This window comes from Mustelus asterias, chromosome 24 (assembly GCF_964213995.1).
Source record: "Mustelus asterias chromosome 24, sMusAst1.hap1.1, whole genome shotgun sequence".
Classification (NCBI taxonomy): Eukaryota; Metazoa; Chordata; class Chondrichthyes; order Carcharhiniformes; family Triakidae; genus Mustelus; species Mustelus asterias.
The window spans coordinates 43,375,107-43,392,183 of NC_135824.1; the positions used below are offsets into that span (position 1 = coordinate 43,375,107).

The 17,077-nt window shown below is 43.4% G+C and overlaps 1 protein-coding gene across 6 annotated transcripts in view; it reads left to right on the forward strand.

The window, feature by feature from the left end:
* The window catches only part of LOC144511344 (mitogen-activated protein kinase-binding protein 1-like), a 129,544-nt gene that overhangs the window by 72,764 nt on the left and 39,703 nt on the right, over nucleotides 1-17,077 (forward strand). For 3 of the 6 annotated variants that reach the window (XM_078241625.1, XM_078241627.1, XM_078241628.1), the window contains exons 18-21: nucleotides 7,004-7,067; nucleotides 7,754-7,876; nucleotides 9,579-9,691; nucleotides 12,861-12,925. In XM_078241625.1, coding sequence (XP_078097751.1) covers nucleotides 7,004-7,067; nucleotides 7,754-7,876; nucleotides 9,579-9,691; nucleotides 12,861-12,925 — 365 coding nt within the window. Of the gene's footprint in view, nucleotides 1-7,003; nucleotides 7,068-7,753; nucleotides 7,877-9,571; nucleotides 9,692-12,860; nucleotides 12,926-17,077 lie in introns of all 6 variants that reach the window. The other 3 variants (XM_078241623.1, XM_078241624.1, XM_078241626.1) reach the window with 1 other exon arrangement.

The following is a 17,077-nucleotide window of genomic DNA, read 5'->3' on the forward strand; positions in this document are numbered from 1 at the left end:
CCCAGGGAGTGAGTGCAGAGTTTTGTTGGTAGCATGTCATTCCTGAAAATGGAACTGGAAGTGAGCCACTTCTACGGTCTTCCTGTTTTTCACACTATTACAATTTCTAAAAACTGCTAATGGTGTGTGATTCTGCAGGAGATGTCGTTGATGAAACCTGCTGTTAGCTAACAAAGCTGCAGCTACAGATGGGCTGTAATAGCACCTATGGTCAAAACTTTCCTGCCCAACTCCATAAGACTCCACAGTGGCACGGATTTTTTTTTCAAACTTAAAGTTCACTTGTAAATATTACACATTACCTCAGTTTCACTTTATTCATGTGCGTCATTGTTATTTGTTGAGGTGAACCTAGTCAGGAATGTACTAGAAATCTCATGGTTGGCAGAAAATTTTTGTTTTCTTCAGTATTTATTGAATGCTCTCATTAGTGCCCAGTGTTGTACTTGCCACTCTGGAACATGGCTGAATTTGCTAACTATGCATTGTAAAGGAGATTGTCCTGTGCGAGGATAATTGAAATATTGTTGGTTAACTCAAAGCCCTGTAAGGACCTTGCCAGCCAACACCGTGAGATCCACATTTGGATGATGCTGCCCCTTTAAGTCCCTCGTTTTCTTACCTTGACTGACTGCTCCCACTGCACCTTTCGCTTGGATAACTCTTTCTTAATTCCTCCTATCTTCCAATTCCATCCCAAGCATCTCCACCCCCACCACTGACTCGCCTTGCTGCAGCCGAGCCTCCATGCAAACTGCCATTCTCCCATTGCTTGTGCTGCAGACCACCGACATACACAACTGCATAATGCGAACTGGTTCACACCACCTTTAACCAACGTAGACGGGTGCACCATGATTCTCATGCACTGCTGACTTTAACATAAAGTCCTACTTTTAAGATGATGAGCATTAATGGCATGCAAAGTTATTGCAAGTATGATCCCACCACAGGCTATATTCATCTCTGTATCTCATCCCACCATCGGAAATCAGACTTTTGTATCCTGTCAAATTAAGTCATACACTCCCCCTCCCCCAAAGAGTACCCATCAGCTTCAGTACCTCCTTGCTCCCATCTCATTGTTCCTCTCCACATAGTCTAAAGCATTCATGTGTGCTAACAGAGCATCCTCAAAGCTTGTTACCCACCAGAAATCATCTGGAGCCATCTCTTTTATTGCGTGTGAACTTGTCCTGCTTGAAGACAGACTGATAGACTGTGAGCAAGAGAGGGCAGATGATGGGCATATGTGGGTGGTGAGGGGAGACATGGATGGGATGAGGACATGATCTCCAGAGGAGACGCGGCCAGATGGAGAGACGAGGCTGTGTTTGTGAGAGAAAGTGAATTTTATGTCCCTGGAATTGGCAAAGAGTGAAGTGTCAGTAAATGTGTGATGGGCTTGTTTGTGAGTTGTGATGGGATGGTTGACCTACCCTTGTGGCATAGATGAGGTCCTTCATCCTCTTCCTGCACTGGGTGGCTGACTGTTTCAGGATTGCATTGGCACTGTCCACTCCTGCACCCCAGCCAGATTGGTCACTTTGCTGGACTCGTGTGTCCGGAGTGGGGGTAGAGAACATCACTGCCTGCCTTGGCTGCATCCAGCTGGCAATCCAATGAGGCTTCCCTAAATCTGGGGGCTGCTGCCTTTTTGGATCATGTCTTCAGTGGAGCAGTGCTGGGCTGTCGCAATTGAGAAGACTGTGTGGCTGCACTTTAAGTATGGCGCCTGGAGTGAGGAAGCAGTGAGCTGACAGCGGGGCAGGCAATTCGGAGGCTACCTGCCAGAGACCTGGCATCTTTCACTTGCCTGCATAAATAACGAGGAGCAAGAACCTGTCACTGCTGCCAATGTCGTTGCTGCCACTTTTCAAGCCTGCTCCCACATTTAGTGCAATGATCCTTAATTTTTTTAACAAGATAAGATATAATACAGGTTGCCCTGTTTCAAGCAATATATTTTGTATTGGTTACTGCAGATGTCAATGATTACAGGAGAACAAACATATCATTTGAGCAGCACTTAGAGAAAGCACTTGAGGGTGGCAAGGGAGCAGAACATATTCTGGTTCAGTGTGCACACCCACAGACTGAGCTGACTGAGTCCCAAAGGACATAGCTGCTGGAACCAACAAGAGAGGAAAACATACTTGACCTCGCCCTCACCAACCTGCCTGTTGCAGATGCATCCGTCCATGATAGTATCAATAGGAATGGCCACTGCACAGTCCTTGTGGAAATGAAGCCCTGTCTTCACATTGAGGATATACAGGCAGAATAGAGGGGGATGTAAAAGGGGTGGGGGAGTTGCATTACTGGTTAAAGAGAATATAGTAAGGAGTCTAACAACACCAGGTTAAAGTCCAACAGGTTTATTTGGTAGCAAACGCCACTAGCTTTCGGAGCGCTGCTCCTTCGTCAGATGGAGTGGAAATCTGCTCTCAAACAGGGCACAGATACACAAAATCAAGTTACAGAACAGTAGTGATCATAATTCCAGAAGTTTTAAGGTGCTTGTGGATAAGGACAAGAGTGGCCTTGGGCAAACGGCGGGGAACTGGGGGGAGACTAACTACAGCAACATTAGGCAGGATCTGGAGAGTGTAGATTGGAGGCGGCTGTTTGAGGGTAAATCAACATTCGACATGTGGGAGTCTTTCAAATGTCAGTTGATTGGCATTCAGGACCGACATGTACCTGTGAAGATGAAGGATAAGCGTGGCAAGTATCGGGAACCCTGGATAACGAGGGATATTATGAGCCCTGTCAAAAAGAAAAAGGAAGCATTCAAGGTCTAAAAAGCTTAGGACAGATAAAGCCCTTGAAGAATATAAAGAACATAGGAAGGCACATAAGGAAGGAGTTAGGAGGACTAAAAGGGGTCATGAAAAGTCCTTGGCAAATAAGATTTAAGAAAAATCCCACGGCATTTTATATGTATGTAAAGGGCAAGAGGGTAGCCAGGGAAAGGGTTGGTCCACTTGAGGATAGTGGAGGGATCTATGCATGGAACCAGAGGAAATGGGCGAGATACTAAATGAATACTTTGCCTCAGTATTCATCAAAGAGAGGGACTTGATGGATGAGGAGCCTAGGGTAGGGTGTGTAAATATTATGGGTCACGACGATATCAGAAAGGAGATGTTGGGTGTCTTAAAAAGCATTAAAGTAGATAAGTCCCCAGGGCCGGATGGGATCTACACCAAAGAACAAAGAACAGTACAGCACAGGAAACAGGCCCTTCGGCCCTCCAAGCCTGTGCTGCTCCTTGGTCCAACTAGACCAATCGTTTGTATCCCTCCATTCCCAGGCTGCTCATGTGACTATCCAGGTAAGTCTTAAATGATGTCAGCGTGCCTGCCTCCTCCACCCTACTTGGCAGCGCATTCCAGGCCCCCACCATCCTGTGTAAAAAACATCCCTCTAATATGAGTTATACTTCGCCCCTCTCACCTTGAGCCCGTGACCCCTCGTGAACGTCACTTCTGATCTGGGAAAAAGCTTCCCACCGTTCACCCTATCTATCCCCTTCATAATCTTGTACACCTCTGAGATCTCCCCTCATTCTCCGTCTTTCCAGAGAGAACAGAATACTGAGGGAGGCAAGAGCGGAAATTGCTGGGGCCTTGACAGAAATCTTTGTATCCTCATTGGCTACAAGTGAAGTTCCAGAGGACTGGAAGATAGCCGATGTTCCATTTTTTAAGAAGGGCAGTAGGGATAATCCAGGAAATTATAGGCTGGTGAGCCTTACATCAGTGGGAGGGAAATGATTGGAAAAGATTCTTGGGGACAGGATTTACTCCCATTTGGAAACAAATGGACTTATTAGTGATAGCATGGTTTTGTGAAGGGGCGGTCACGCCTCACTAACTTGATCGAGTTTTTCGAGGAAGTGACGATGATGAGGGAAAGGCAGTGGATGTTGTATACGTAGACTTCAGTAAAGCCTTTGACAAGGTACTTCATGGTAGATTGGTACGAAAAGTGAAGTCACACAGGATCAGAGGAGAGCTGGCATGATGAATATGGAACTGGCTTGGCCATAGAAGACAGAGGGTAGCAGTAGAGGGGTGCTTTTCTGAATGGAAGACTGTAATTAGTGGTGTTCCACAGGGATCCGTTCTGGGACCTTTGTTGTTTGTAGTATATATAAATGATTTGGAGGAAAATGTAGTAAGGTCTGATTAGTAAATTTGCAGACGACTCAAAAATTGTGGAGTTGTGGATTGTGAAGAGCATTGTCAGAGGATACGGCAAGATATAGACTGGTTGGAGACTTGGGCGGAGAAATGGAGATGGAGTTTAATCCGGACAAGTGTGAGAGAATGCATTTTGGAAGGTCCAATGCATGTAGGAATTATACAGTAAATGGTAGAACTCTTAGGAGTATTGACAGGCAGAGAGATCTGGGCATACATGTCCACCGATCACAAAGTGGTAAAGTAGGTGGATAAGGTAGTCAAGAAAGCAGACGGCATGCTTGCCTTCATCAGTCGGGGCATTGAGTATAAAAATTGACAGGTCATGCTGCAGCTGTACAGAACCTTAGTTAGGTCTCATGTAGAATATTGTGTATGATTCTGGTCGCCACACTACCAGAAGGATGTGGATGCTTTGGAGAGGGTATAGAAGAGGTTTACTGGTCTGGAGGGTATTAGCTATGAGGAGAGGTTGGATAAACTTGGTTTGTTCTCACTGGAATGACGGAGGATGAGGGGTGACCTAATAGAGGTTTACAAGATTGAGTGGCATGGACAGAGTGGATATTCAGATGCTCTTTCCTAGGGTAGAAAAGTCAAGTACTAGGATATGTAGGTTTAAGGTGTGTGGGGAAATGTTTAGAGGAGATGTGCGAGGCCAGTTTTTTTTACACACAGGGTGGTGAATGTCTGGAACGTGTTGCCTGGGGAGGTGGTGGGAGCAGATACAATAGTGGCATTTAAGGCAACTAGATAAATACATGAATAGGATGGGATGGAAGGATACGGACTCCGTAAGTGCATACAGTTTTAGCTTAGGCAGGCATCTTGATCGACGCAGACTTGGAGAGCTGAAGGGCCTAGTTCTGTGCTGTATTCTTTTATACCTTCCATGGTGTTATGTGGCACTGCCACCATGCTAAATGGGATAGACATTGAGCAGATCTACAACTTGAGACTGGGCACAGTGGGCCATCAGCAGCAACAAAATTGTACTCTATCACGATCTGTAATCGCATGGCCCTGCATATCCCCCACGCTACCCTTACCACCAAGCCAGGGGATCAACCCTGATTCGATGTAGAGTGCAGGGGGGCATGTCACGAACAACACCAACCATGCCTAAAAACGAGGTGTCAACCTGGTGAAGGTACAGCACGGGGTTATTACTTGAGTGCCAAACAGCATAAGCAACAAATAGGCCCAGCTAAGTGATTCCACAACCAAAGAATCAGATGCAAGCTTTGTAGTCTTGCCACATCCAGTTATGAATGGCAGTGGACAATTAAACAATCACTGGAGGAGGAGGCTCCACAAATAATCTCCTCTTCAATGATGGAGGAGCCTGGCAAATCACTGCCAGGCTGAAACAATCTTCAGCCAGAAATGCTGAGTGGATGATCCATCTCGGCCTTCTCTGGAGATCCCCAGCATCAGAGATGCCGATCTTCAGCCAATTTGATTCACTCCCTATGATATCGAGAAATGGCTGAAGGTGTTGGAAAGGCTGTAGACCTGACAATATTCTGGCAATGGGACTGAAGACTTGTGCTCCAGAACTTGTTGCACCCAAGCTCCTGAACTTATTGCAGCATCAGTTCAAAATGGACAAAAGAGCTGAATTCCAGATTTGAGGTGAAGGGAACCTTCCACTGGTTGGAGTCATATTCGCACAAAAGAAGATGGCTGTGGTGGTTGGATGTCCATCGCCTCTGTTCCAGAAAATCACTGCAGGAGTTTCTCAGGATGATGTCCTATGTCCAATGATCTTCAGCAGTTTCATCACTGACCTTTCTTCCATTGTAAGGTCAGAAGTGGGCATGTTCACTGATTGCACATTTTCACCATTCGCAACTCCTCAGACACTGAAGCTGTCCATATCCAAATGCAGCAAGACCTGGACAATATTCAAGTTTGGGCTGACAAGTGGCAAGTAACATTCATGTGCCACACAAGTGCCAGGCTATGATCATCTGCAACAAGAGAATAACCATCACCCCTTGATTTTCAATGGATCACCATTGCTGACTTCCCCCACTATCAACATCGTTGGGGTTACCATTGACTTGAAACTGAACTGGACAAGCCATATAAATACTTTGGCTACAAGAACAGGTCAGAGGCTAGGAATCCTGAGGTGAGTAACACTCATCCTTATTCAAGATGCCCCTTAAAAGTCACTATTGTATCCACTTCCACTACCTCCCCCCGGCAGTGAGTTCCAGGCACCCACCACCCTCTGTGTAAAGAAGAAAACCTGCCTCATACATCTCCTAAAATTCCTCAAAACCTGTCCACCATTTACAAGACGCAAGTCAGACATGTAATGGAATACTCACCCCTTGCCTGCTTGGCCCTATCCAGGACAAAGCAGCCCATTTGACTGGCACCTCCCTCCTTCCCCCCTCCATCTCCTCCATCGGAAACATCCTTCCTGCATCTACCCTGTCTAGTCCTGTTAGAATTTTATAGGTTTCTGAGAGATCTCCCCTCATTCTTCTGAACTCCAGCAAATATAATCCTAACCAACTCGATCTCTCCTCCTCCAGTCAATCCTGCCATCCCAGGAATCAGCCTGGTAAACCTTTGCTGCTCTCCCTCCTATAGCAAGTGCATCCTTCCTCAGATAAGAAGTAATTTGTGAATTTCTACACTGAATTTGATATCTGGATCTTCAGAAACTGCTTAAAACTGTTGCATGCAGTTTAGAATAACTTTGAATTCTGTAATGATGCAGACAGATTACAAAAAATTGTCTTCATGGTTGTAAAATTAGTTTTAATTTTATTTTCTAGAAATTGTAACAGGCATGAAATTTAGTAACGACTGCAAGTATCTGATCACAGTATCAGGAGACAGGCAAGTACTTTCTACTGGGCTACATGCCATTGGTAAAATGAATTTTAAAAAAATATTTGAGAGAAATTCATGTGACGTATGTTTTGGTTGTAAATAGCTGTTGAAAGCCTCTGTTATATTTTTTGTAGGCCAATATGTCAAGTACATATACAATGTGTAATTTCTTCCACATCACTCAACAATAACCTTACAGTTGGAGGCTGATGTGTTGTCTGAAGTCATGACTTGTATCCATTGTGCAACTGAAAAAACACCCTTCCTCTGTCTTTATTTTCCCTCCCTCCGTTAATCTGTCACTGGTATATTCTTCATTGCATTGGAAAGTGGAGCTCTGTCATCTTGTATATTACTTTAACTACTGAATGACAAATTACTGAGGATTGCAGTACATTAGCATATGGGCTTTTCCCATTTATCATGGCCATTATGACAATTCCTCTGTATTCTATTCTCATTTTTATGCTCTCAACTAAGTGTACTGTTTATTCAGTGCTTCTCATAGTCCTTGCATGCAGGGCTAAATTTGTGTTCTGTCAATTCTATGAAGAAAACTAGCTTCTATAACTGCATAGCAAATCAACATTGTCATACTTTCTAATCTTGAGTGCAATATTAAGTAAAATAATAATGCCCTACTGTTAGTGAATATTTGCAGGGTTTTTCTCATTTTATTTTCTCACCTACAGTTGCATTTTCACATGGCGCTTGGACACCCAGTTGACAAATTGCATGAGACATCGTCTGTCTGAAATTAAACAGATTTCTAAAAAAGACAAGACGCCACCTACCAAGGCACCTGCTCCAATCAGGTATATTTATTAAAACTGCTGTCTGACTTGCAAGATACTTCAGATACTGAAATTTAGAAAATCGGACAGTCCTCTGTTCTTTTTATTTACAAGTTCTTCCGAGATTGTAAAATTTGATAATCCAGACCTCTTCTGTGTAGGTGGAATACAGTACAACAGATTCCCAATACCTGCACTGGTTAGGCCACAGCTGGAATTTTGTGTACAGTTCTGGTCATCTTACAAAAGATCATGAGAGAGTGCAGAGGATATTTATAAGAATGTTGCAGGGCTTGAAAATTGCATCTGAGGAGCGGTTGGATAGATGAGGGTTATTTTCTTTAGAACCGAGATGGCTCAGGGGTGGACAGAAAATGGTTGTTTCCATTGGCTGAGGGGATAATTATCAGGGGGAAAAGATCTAAGGTCATTGATAAAAGGATTGGAGTGGACAGGAGGAAAAACATTTTCACGGAGGGCAGTGGGTGTCTGGAATTCACTGCCTAAAATGGTGATTGAGGCTGAAATGCTCAACTCAGCATTAAAAGATACCTGGATCTGCATCTAAAGTGCTGTAACCTGCAAAGCTATGGACCTGGTACTGAAAAATTGAGTTAAAACGAGTAGGTATTCCTTTTCTTTTTTCTTTAGCCGGTGCAGACACAATGGGCTGAATGGCTCCTTTCTGCATTAACATTTCTATGGTATTATATTACTTTCATTCTGATCTAAGTGCTTAAGATGCAGGAGAGTAGGTCCATGTGACTTACCAACTTCCAGCTTCCTTATTATGTTTCTGCTTCATCATTTAACCCCACCCCAGATAAGTCTTGATGCCCTTCACTCTGATTACTTAATGACCTTTAGAGTTGGAAAAGAATGCTCGGGTGGAACCAGGAGATCTAAATATTTTATCGTGATTTGCTACAACGCCATTGCTACCTTGCCACCCACTGATTTGTTGAACTAGAAATTTTGCACTGCCCAGATAACTGTAGCAGCTTAAACCAGGTGGAAGACTTAGAGCTACTGAGTACTGTTATAAATCTGTAGTCTATATTTCATGATCTACATAAGTGATTCAACTTGGCCCTGGAAGAGCAATCTTGCCGACAACATAAACCTATTAAATTGAGATATATCCCAGGTATGTACTCTTGTATTCATTGTTGTGGTATCAATACAACCTCAGTGACAAAAGTAAAAAAAGGCTTGTGTTCATGTTGTACATTTCATGACCTCAGCATTCCAAAGCACTTTACAATTAATTGAGTATTCTCAAGGCGTCATCACTGTTGTAATGTAGTCAATTTGTGTATAGCAAACTTCCCACAAGCAGCATTGTGTAAACCAGGTATTGTGTTTGATGCTTGTGGGATTAAAAATTGGCAAGGCGCCAGGGAGAACTCTTCCCTTTATCAAGTCTTTTGTGTGAGATTCAGGCAAAGGTGCTACCCACTGATGCACAGTTGATCGAGTTAGACTCGGAAGTACCTATTGCTGCAGTAACTAGCTGCACATGCAATGCTTTGGTATTCTCCAAACTCCATGTGCCACCATATGCATTTGTACAACCTTATGCCCAGTGCAGCATTTGGGCCTTTTATGGAATGCCCACTTTTGTGGTCACAAAATTGATGGCTGCGATTCGGAAGTACTAAGTTTTGAAGTTTTCCCACATGGAAAATAGGGCTTTACTTTCAATATGTAATAACTGTTGTAGGAGAGAGACCTTTATGGTGCGAAAGTTAACTTCAGAGGATCAGGAAGATATGAGTGAGGATGATGCAGAGGATGACTCATTCCGAACCCCTCTAAAAGAGCAGGTGGATAGAGGTAGGAGCTGTTTTGTATATACTATACAGTACATGGGATGGATGAAGTAGACCCCAAAAATTAATACCTCAATGGCTTCATATTTTAGTATATGTATTGTGTCTTTCTTGACCACAAGCTATCCCAAATGTATCACCGCTAATACAGTACTTTTAAAGTAAGCTGCTGTTGTAATGTAGGAAATGTGATAGCTAATTTTGCATTGAAAGCTCTAACAAACAGCAATGTGATAATGTCCAAATAATCTGTTTCGGATTTTAAGGGATAAACATTAGCCAAGGCACTGGGATTAACTCCTGTACTCTTCAAAATAGTTATAGTACACACCTAAGAGCACAGACAACGTTCCTACCTATCGTTGTGTCATCAGCAGATTTAGCAACCGTACCTTTGTTCCTTCCATCCAAGTAATTAATATAAATTGTAAAAAAGTTGAGGCCCCAGCACTGATCTCTATGGCACGCACTTGTTACCCATTTATGCCTCCTTTGTTTTCTCTTAGCTAGCCAAGCTTCTATCCATGTTGATATTTTACCCACTATAACATTAGGTTTTATTTTCTGCAATAGCCTTTGCTGTGGCACCTTATCAAGTGCCTTCTGAAAATCTAAGTACAGTACACCCACTGGTTCCCTTTATCCACAGCACATGTGATTCCTTCAAAGAATTCCAATAAATTGGTTCAACATTGTTATGGGGCTGTTACGATAGTTTAAAATACCACAAGAAAACCATCATTCCCATCAAGTAGCTAGACAAAGTCAGTGTGGTTTAAGATTTATTAAAGAAGACTACAACTATAGGACTCTGAATGAAGCCATTCAGAATGGAAAAACGTAGAAATACATGGGCAATTAAAGTCTCAGTTTCAATTACAAGTAATTTGAATATACCAATAAAAGAACAGGAGTTATCTCCATCCAATCATAGTTAATTAAGGTCACATCATATAAAGTGCAGTTTTTAAAACCAATTACAATCACCTTACATTTACTTAATTATAATATCCAATTGATAAAAGGTTTCTACTTTCCTCAATTAAGTATTGTTTTCCCTTATCTTATAGGCATTCCTTGTCTGGATATTAGAACATGAATCATTCTGTTGTCCAATGCATGATTTAAAGGCCTTTTCCCAGCATAGTACCTTTCTCTCTCTTCCTTATCTGAAGGTCAGGTGTCTGGAACTAGCTGTTTACTATCCTGCAGTTAAACATTTTGTGATTACTCTCTGTTAATCCTTTCACTGGACAGTTATTAATATGACTTATTTTCCTCCATAATTATTAGTATGGGTATTAATCCCCCTCAAACATAATTTCCCTGTCTCAAAACCATGTTGGACCTGTGATTGCTTTGAATTTATGTAAGTGCCCTGCCATAACATCTTTAATAAGTTATAACATTTTTCCAAAGACAAATGTTAAACTAACTTGTCATCTGTAGTTTCTTGCTTTCTGTCTTCCTTTTTAAATGAAGGAGTTACATTTGTTGTTTTCCAATCAAATAGAACCTTCCTTGAATATACTGAATTTTGGAAAATTAAAATTAACACTCAAAGACTCTTTCTTCGGGTGGATGGAGCTATTACAAGGGGGCATAACTATAGGGTTCGTGGTGGGAGATATAGGAAGGATATCAGAGGTAGGTTCTTTACGCAGAGTGTGGTTGGGGTGTGGAATGGACTGCCTGCAGTGATAGTGGAGTCAGACACTTTAGGAACATTGAAGCGGTTATTGGATAGGCACATGGAGCACACCAGGATGATAGGGAGTGGGATAGCTTGATCTTGGTTTCAGATAAGCTCAGCACAACATCGTGGGCTGAAGGGCCTGTTCTGTGCTGTACTGTTCTATGTTCTAACACATCAACTATATCACCAGCCATTTATTTTAAGATCCTAGGATGAAGTGTATCAGTAGCCAGGAATTCAGTCCACAGTTCCAACAATTTGCTAAGTACCACTTTGCTCTTGATTGTAATTTCCTTGTGTCCCTCCCTCCTATCCATTTCTTGATTTGAAGCTGTTTCTGGGATGTTACTTGTATTCTCTATAGTGATGGAGAGGCGGTGGTGTAGTGGTATTGTCGCGACTAATAATCCAGAGACCTAGGGTAATGCTCTGGGGACCTGGGTTCAAGTTCCACCATGGCTGATGGTGAAATTTGAATTTGGTAAAAATATGCAATTAGAAGTCGAATTATGATCACAAAACCATTGTCAATTGTTGTAAAAACCCACCTGGTTCACTAATGTCCTTTAGGTAAGGAAATCTGACATCCTTACCTGGTCTGGCCTCTGACTCCAGATGCATAGCAGTGGTTGACTTTTAAGTACCCTCTGAAATGAGATGGTATAGCAATGTCTTTTTATTCGAATGCAATGAAGGATGAGCAATAAAGGTTGGCCCAGCCAGCGAAGTCCACATCCAATGAATTTAAAAAAATGATGCAAACTACCTGCTCTGCTATCTCCTTTTATCTTCCATGATTAATTTCCCAGACTCACCTTTCTATAAAACCTACACTCACTTTTCTTATTTAAATACCTATAGAAACTCTTACCCATTTACATTTGAATTTCTCCCTCTTTACTCTGAAGAATCATCAGAACACGTGATCAAGCCATAGGAGTTTACAGTACAAGTAAAAATTATTTATCCACTTCCTGTCATAGAAATCATAGAAACCCCACAGTAAAGAAAGGCCATTCGGCCCATCGAGTCTGCACCGACCACAATCCCACCCAGGCCCTACCCCCATATCCCCACATATTTTACCCACTACTCCTTCCATCCCAGGACACTAAGGGGCAATTTTAGCATGGCCAATCAACCTAACCCGCACACCTTTGGACTGTGGGAGGAAACCGGAGAACCCGGAGGAAACCCATGCAGACACGAGGAGAATGTGCAAACTCCACACAGACAGTGACCCAAGCCAGGAATCAAACCCAGGTCCCTGGAACTGTGAAGCAGCAGTGCTAACCACTGCTACCGTGCCGCCCCTGTCATACGGATGCTAGTTCTCTGTTAGAACAATCCAAATGTAATCCTACTGCTCCATGTTTTCCTTGCATCCTTGTTATTTCCTCTGTTTCAAATATTAATGCAACTTTCTCTCAAGCTGAAAAAAGTCCATCATTTTTATTACTGCTGCACAATTTTTCAGTTAAGACTGAAGATACTCTGTTCCTGATGACTAATGGGAAACTTCCACTGTGGGCAAAGAGACTGGTAAGTTCCTCATTTTAACTTGAATGCATGATATCCTTCCCTCTCTACTCTTTTTGAGATACAGTTGTGTGACACACAACCTGTTCAAATGGTGTACTTCCACGTGGAAAAATCTATTTCCCAGGCTTCTTCTCGATTGGGGTGGCCAAATGTTGATTCTCGATCAGAATATTTATACTGGGGGGGGGTAGATAGGAAAGTGGATTTGAGACCATGATCAGATCAACCATAATAATGAATGGTGATACAGGTTTGAAGAGCTGATTGGCCTACTCATGCTCCAAATTCTATGTTTCTGTCTGAGCCTGAGGGAGAGAGGGAAGTTGTCAATGAAGATCATATTTTTCTGAAGGATGTTGTATAACAGTTTGTACATTAGATTGATGCTTTTTATTTATTGTCTTATCTCACTACAAAGGAATTGTGTGCACTTCAAACGCATGAAGCAGTAAAACAATGATTTGCTAGATTCAGATATGATTTGCAAAGTATACCCATTGTAGCAGCACATTGGTGTCTTTAATAGCCTGCTGCACAGATTCAACTATCAAGTATCTGACTTGATTAGTCATTTTGTCGGAATAGGGAGTGTATGCTTAAAATGCTCTGGGGTGTGAAGAGAGGTCTTCACTTCTGTAGAAGCATCATTAAGAATCTAAACATTTCCCCACAGATGCTGCCAGACCTGCTGAGTTTATCCAGCACTTTCTGTTTTTATTATATTGAGGTTTTAAAATTCAATGATGTAATTATTTCAACTAAACATTACAATTGTCCAGAATTCTTTCCCCATAGCCTCTAGATCGCATGGAGTTGTGCAGAACTGCAATTGCATATCTACATTCTGTTATGTGCCAAATGAGAAGATTCCTATTTGACCCAAGGCAATATTGTTGACTCGTTTTTTTTCGTCTTGGGAGGGACTTAACAGCTGAGTGTCATTCTAACCTCTACTTTCCACCCATGAATTGCATTGTTACTGAATGGGAGTCCTGGCTGTTTTGGGTCCCTCAATCTAAGAAGTTGAGGCCGATGGTAGAACATCAGCTGAAATAGATGACCCAATTAAACATAGAATCTCTTCAGTGCCGAAGGAAGCCTTTCAGCCCATCAAGTCTGCACTGACCCTCCGAACATCCCACTCAGGCTGCCACCTCTGCCCCATCCCTGCAACCCAGTGCATCCACCATAACTAATGCACCTAACCTACACACTAGGGGCAATTTAGCATGGCCAGTCCATCTGACCTGAATATCTTTGGAATGTGGGAGAAAATCGTAGTACCTGGAGGAAACGCACGTAGAAACGGGGAGAGTGTTTGTGTGGTGTTTGCATAGTCACCCAAGGCCAGAATCAAACACGGATCCCTGGCGTTGAGAGACACCAATGCTAACCACTGTGCCAGATGTAATGTGCCATTCTAACAAATGGAAATTGCTCCTCTCAGGCCGTCCCTCGGAGTTGAGGATGACTTGTTTCCATGTTAAAATGAGTTCTCAGGTGACTGAAGAGTCCAGTGCGTGGCCGACAGTCTCTGTCACAGGTGGGATATACGGTGGCTGGTGGGGTGTCTGGGTTCTCACATGCTCTTATTGCTGCTGACACTTGCCTTCAGCTTGTTCTCAGCGATGAAACCTGGTGTTCAGTTTCCCAGATATTTTCCTCCACTTCATAGAACATAGAACATAGAACATTACAGCGCAGAACAGGCCCTTCGGCCCACGATGTTGCACCGACCAGTTAAAAAAAAAACTGTGACCCTCCAACCTAAACCAATTTCTTTTCGTCCATGAACCTATCTACGGATCTCTTAAACGCCCCCAAACTAGGCGCATTTACAACTGATGCTGGCAGGGCATTCCAATCCCTCACCACCCTCTGGGTAAAGAACCTACCCCTGACATCGGTTCTATAACTACCCCCCCTCAATTTAAAGCCATGCCCCCTCGTGCTGGATTTCTCCATCAGAGGAAAAAGGCTATCACTATCCACCCTATCTAAACCTCTAATCATCTTATATGTTTCAATAAGATCCCCTCTTAGCCGCCGCCTTTCCAGCGAAAACAATCCCAAATCCCTCAGCCTCTCCTCATAGGATCTCCCCTCCATACCAGGCAACATCCTGGTAAACCTCCTCTGCACCCTCTCCAAAGCCTCCACATCCTTCCTGTAATGTGGGGACCAGAACTGCACACAGTACTCCAAGTGCGGCCGCACCAGAGTTGTGTACAGTTGCAACATAACGCTACGACTCCTAAATTCAATCCCCCTACCAATAAACGCCAAGACACCATATGCCTTCTTAACAACCTTATCTACTTGATTCCCAACTTTCAGGGATCTATGCACACATACACCTAGATCCCTCTGCTCCTCCACACTATTCAAAGTCCTCCCGTTAGCCCTATACTCAACACATCTGTTATTCCTACCAAAGTGAATTACCTCACACTTCTCCGCATTAAACTCCATCCGCCACCTCTCGGCCCAACTTTGCAACCTGTCTAAGTCTTCCTGCAAACTACGACACCCTTCCTCACTGTCTACCACACCACCGACTTTGGTGTCATCAGCAAATTTGCTAATCCACCCAACTATACCCTCATCCAGATCATTAATAAATATTACAAACAGCAGTGGCCCCAAAACAGATCCCTGAGGTACACCACTTGTAACCGCACTCCATGATGAATATTTACTATCAACCACCACCCTCTGTTTCCTATCCGCTAGCCAATTCCTGATCCAATTTCCTAGATCACCCCCAATCCCATACATCTGCATTTTCTGCAGAAGCCTACCATGGTGAACCTTATCAAACGCCTTACTAAAATCCATATATACCACGTCCACTGCCTTGCCCCCATCCACCTCCTTGGTCACTTTCTCAAAAAACTCAATAAGGTTAGTAAGGCACGACCTACCTGCCACAAAACCATGCTGACTATCACCTATCAATTCATTACTCTCCAAATAACTATAAATCCTATCCCTTATAATTTTTTCCAACATCTTGCCGACAACAGAAGTGAGACTCACCGGTCTATAATTCCCGGGGAAGTCTCTGTTCCCCTTCTTAAACAATGGGACAACATTCGCTAACCTTCGGCCAGGGATTCCCAGGGATCAGTGAAAATGTTGCACTTTTTCAAGAAAGCTTTGAAGATGTCCTTGAAACTCCTCCTCTGCCCTCCTGGGGCTCACTTGCTGTGTTGAAGTTCCGAGTAAAGCTGTCGTTTCGAGTGTCTTGTGGCATGCAGAAATTGTGGCAAGTCCAGCGGAGCTGATTGAGTGTGATCAATGCATTGATGCAGAGAATGTTGGCCTGAACGAGAACATTTATGTTGGTGCCCCTGTCCAGCCAATGAATTTGAAGGATCTTGCGGAGGTAGCACTAGTGGTATTTCTCCAGGGTTTTGAGGTGCCTGCTGTACATAGTCCACATCTCTGAACCGTGCTGTAGACCATGAACTTGTTGCTGGGTCTGAGATCCTGGCTTTCAAGCACTGTCCCTCAGGTGACTGAAGGTGTGCTGGCACACTCGAGGTGGTGTTGAACCTTGTCGTTGCTGTCTGCCCTTGTTGATGGCAGGTTCCCAGGTGTGAAAAGTGGTCTATGTTGTCCAAAGCCTCATCATGGGTTTAGATAATCTGGGGCAGTGCTGTGTGGTGGGGTAGATTGCCAAGGCCCATGCTCCCGTACACCTTAATGAAGGTGGTGTTGATGGCTTGGAACTTGGTCTCCAAATGTGCATACAAGCAAGCATTGTCTGCGTACTGTAGTTCCATGGTAGAGGATGGGGCGACTTAGGATCTGGCCTGCAGGTAGCAGAAGTTGAACAGATTCCCATTTGTCCAGTAGTTTAGCACCAATCTAATGTGATTTTTGAGGCTGAGATGGAGCATTGCAGCAAGGAAGATCGAGAAGCACATGACATAGCCTTCCTTGTCCCCAGTCCGAACGTAAATTGGGTCTGGTGGGTCTGTTGGTCAGGATCATGGCTTGCAAGCAGAGGAGGATGGTGGCAACTATTGGGGACAGTGGAAACTGAGGAGGATGTTCTATAATCCTTTGCGGTTGACCATGTCAAAGGACTTTGAGGTCAAAGAAGGATTGGTGCTATTCTCTGCATTTCTCTTGTACCTGCCATGT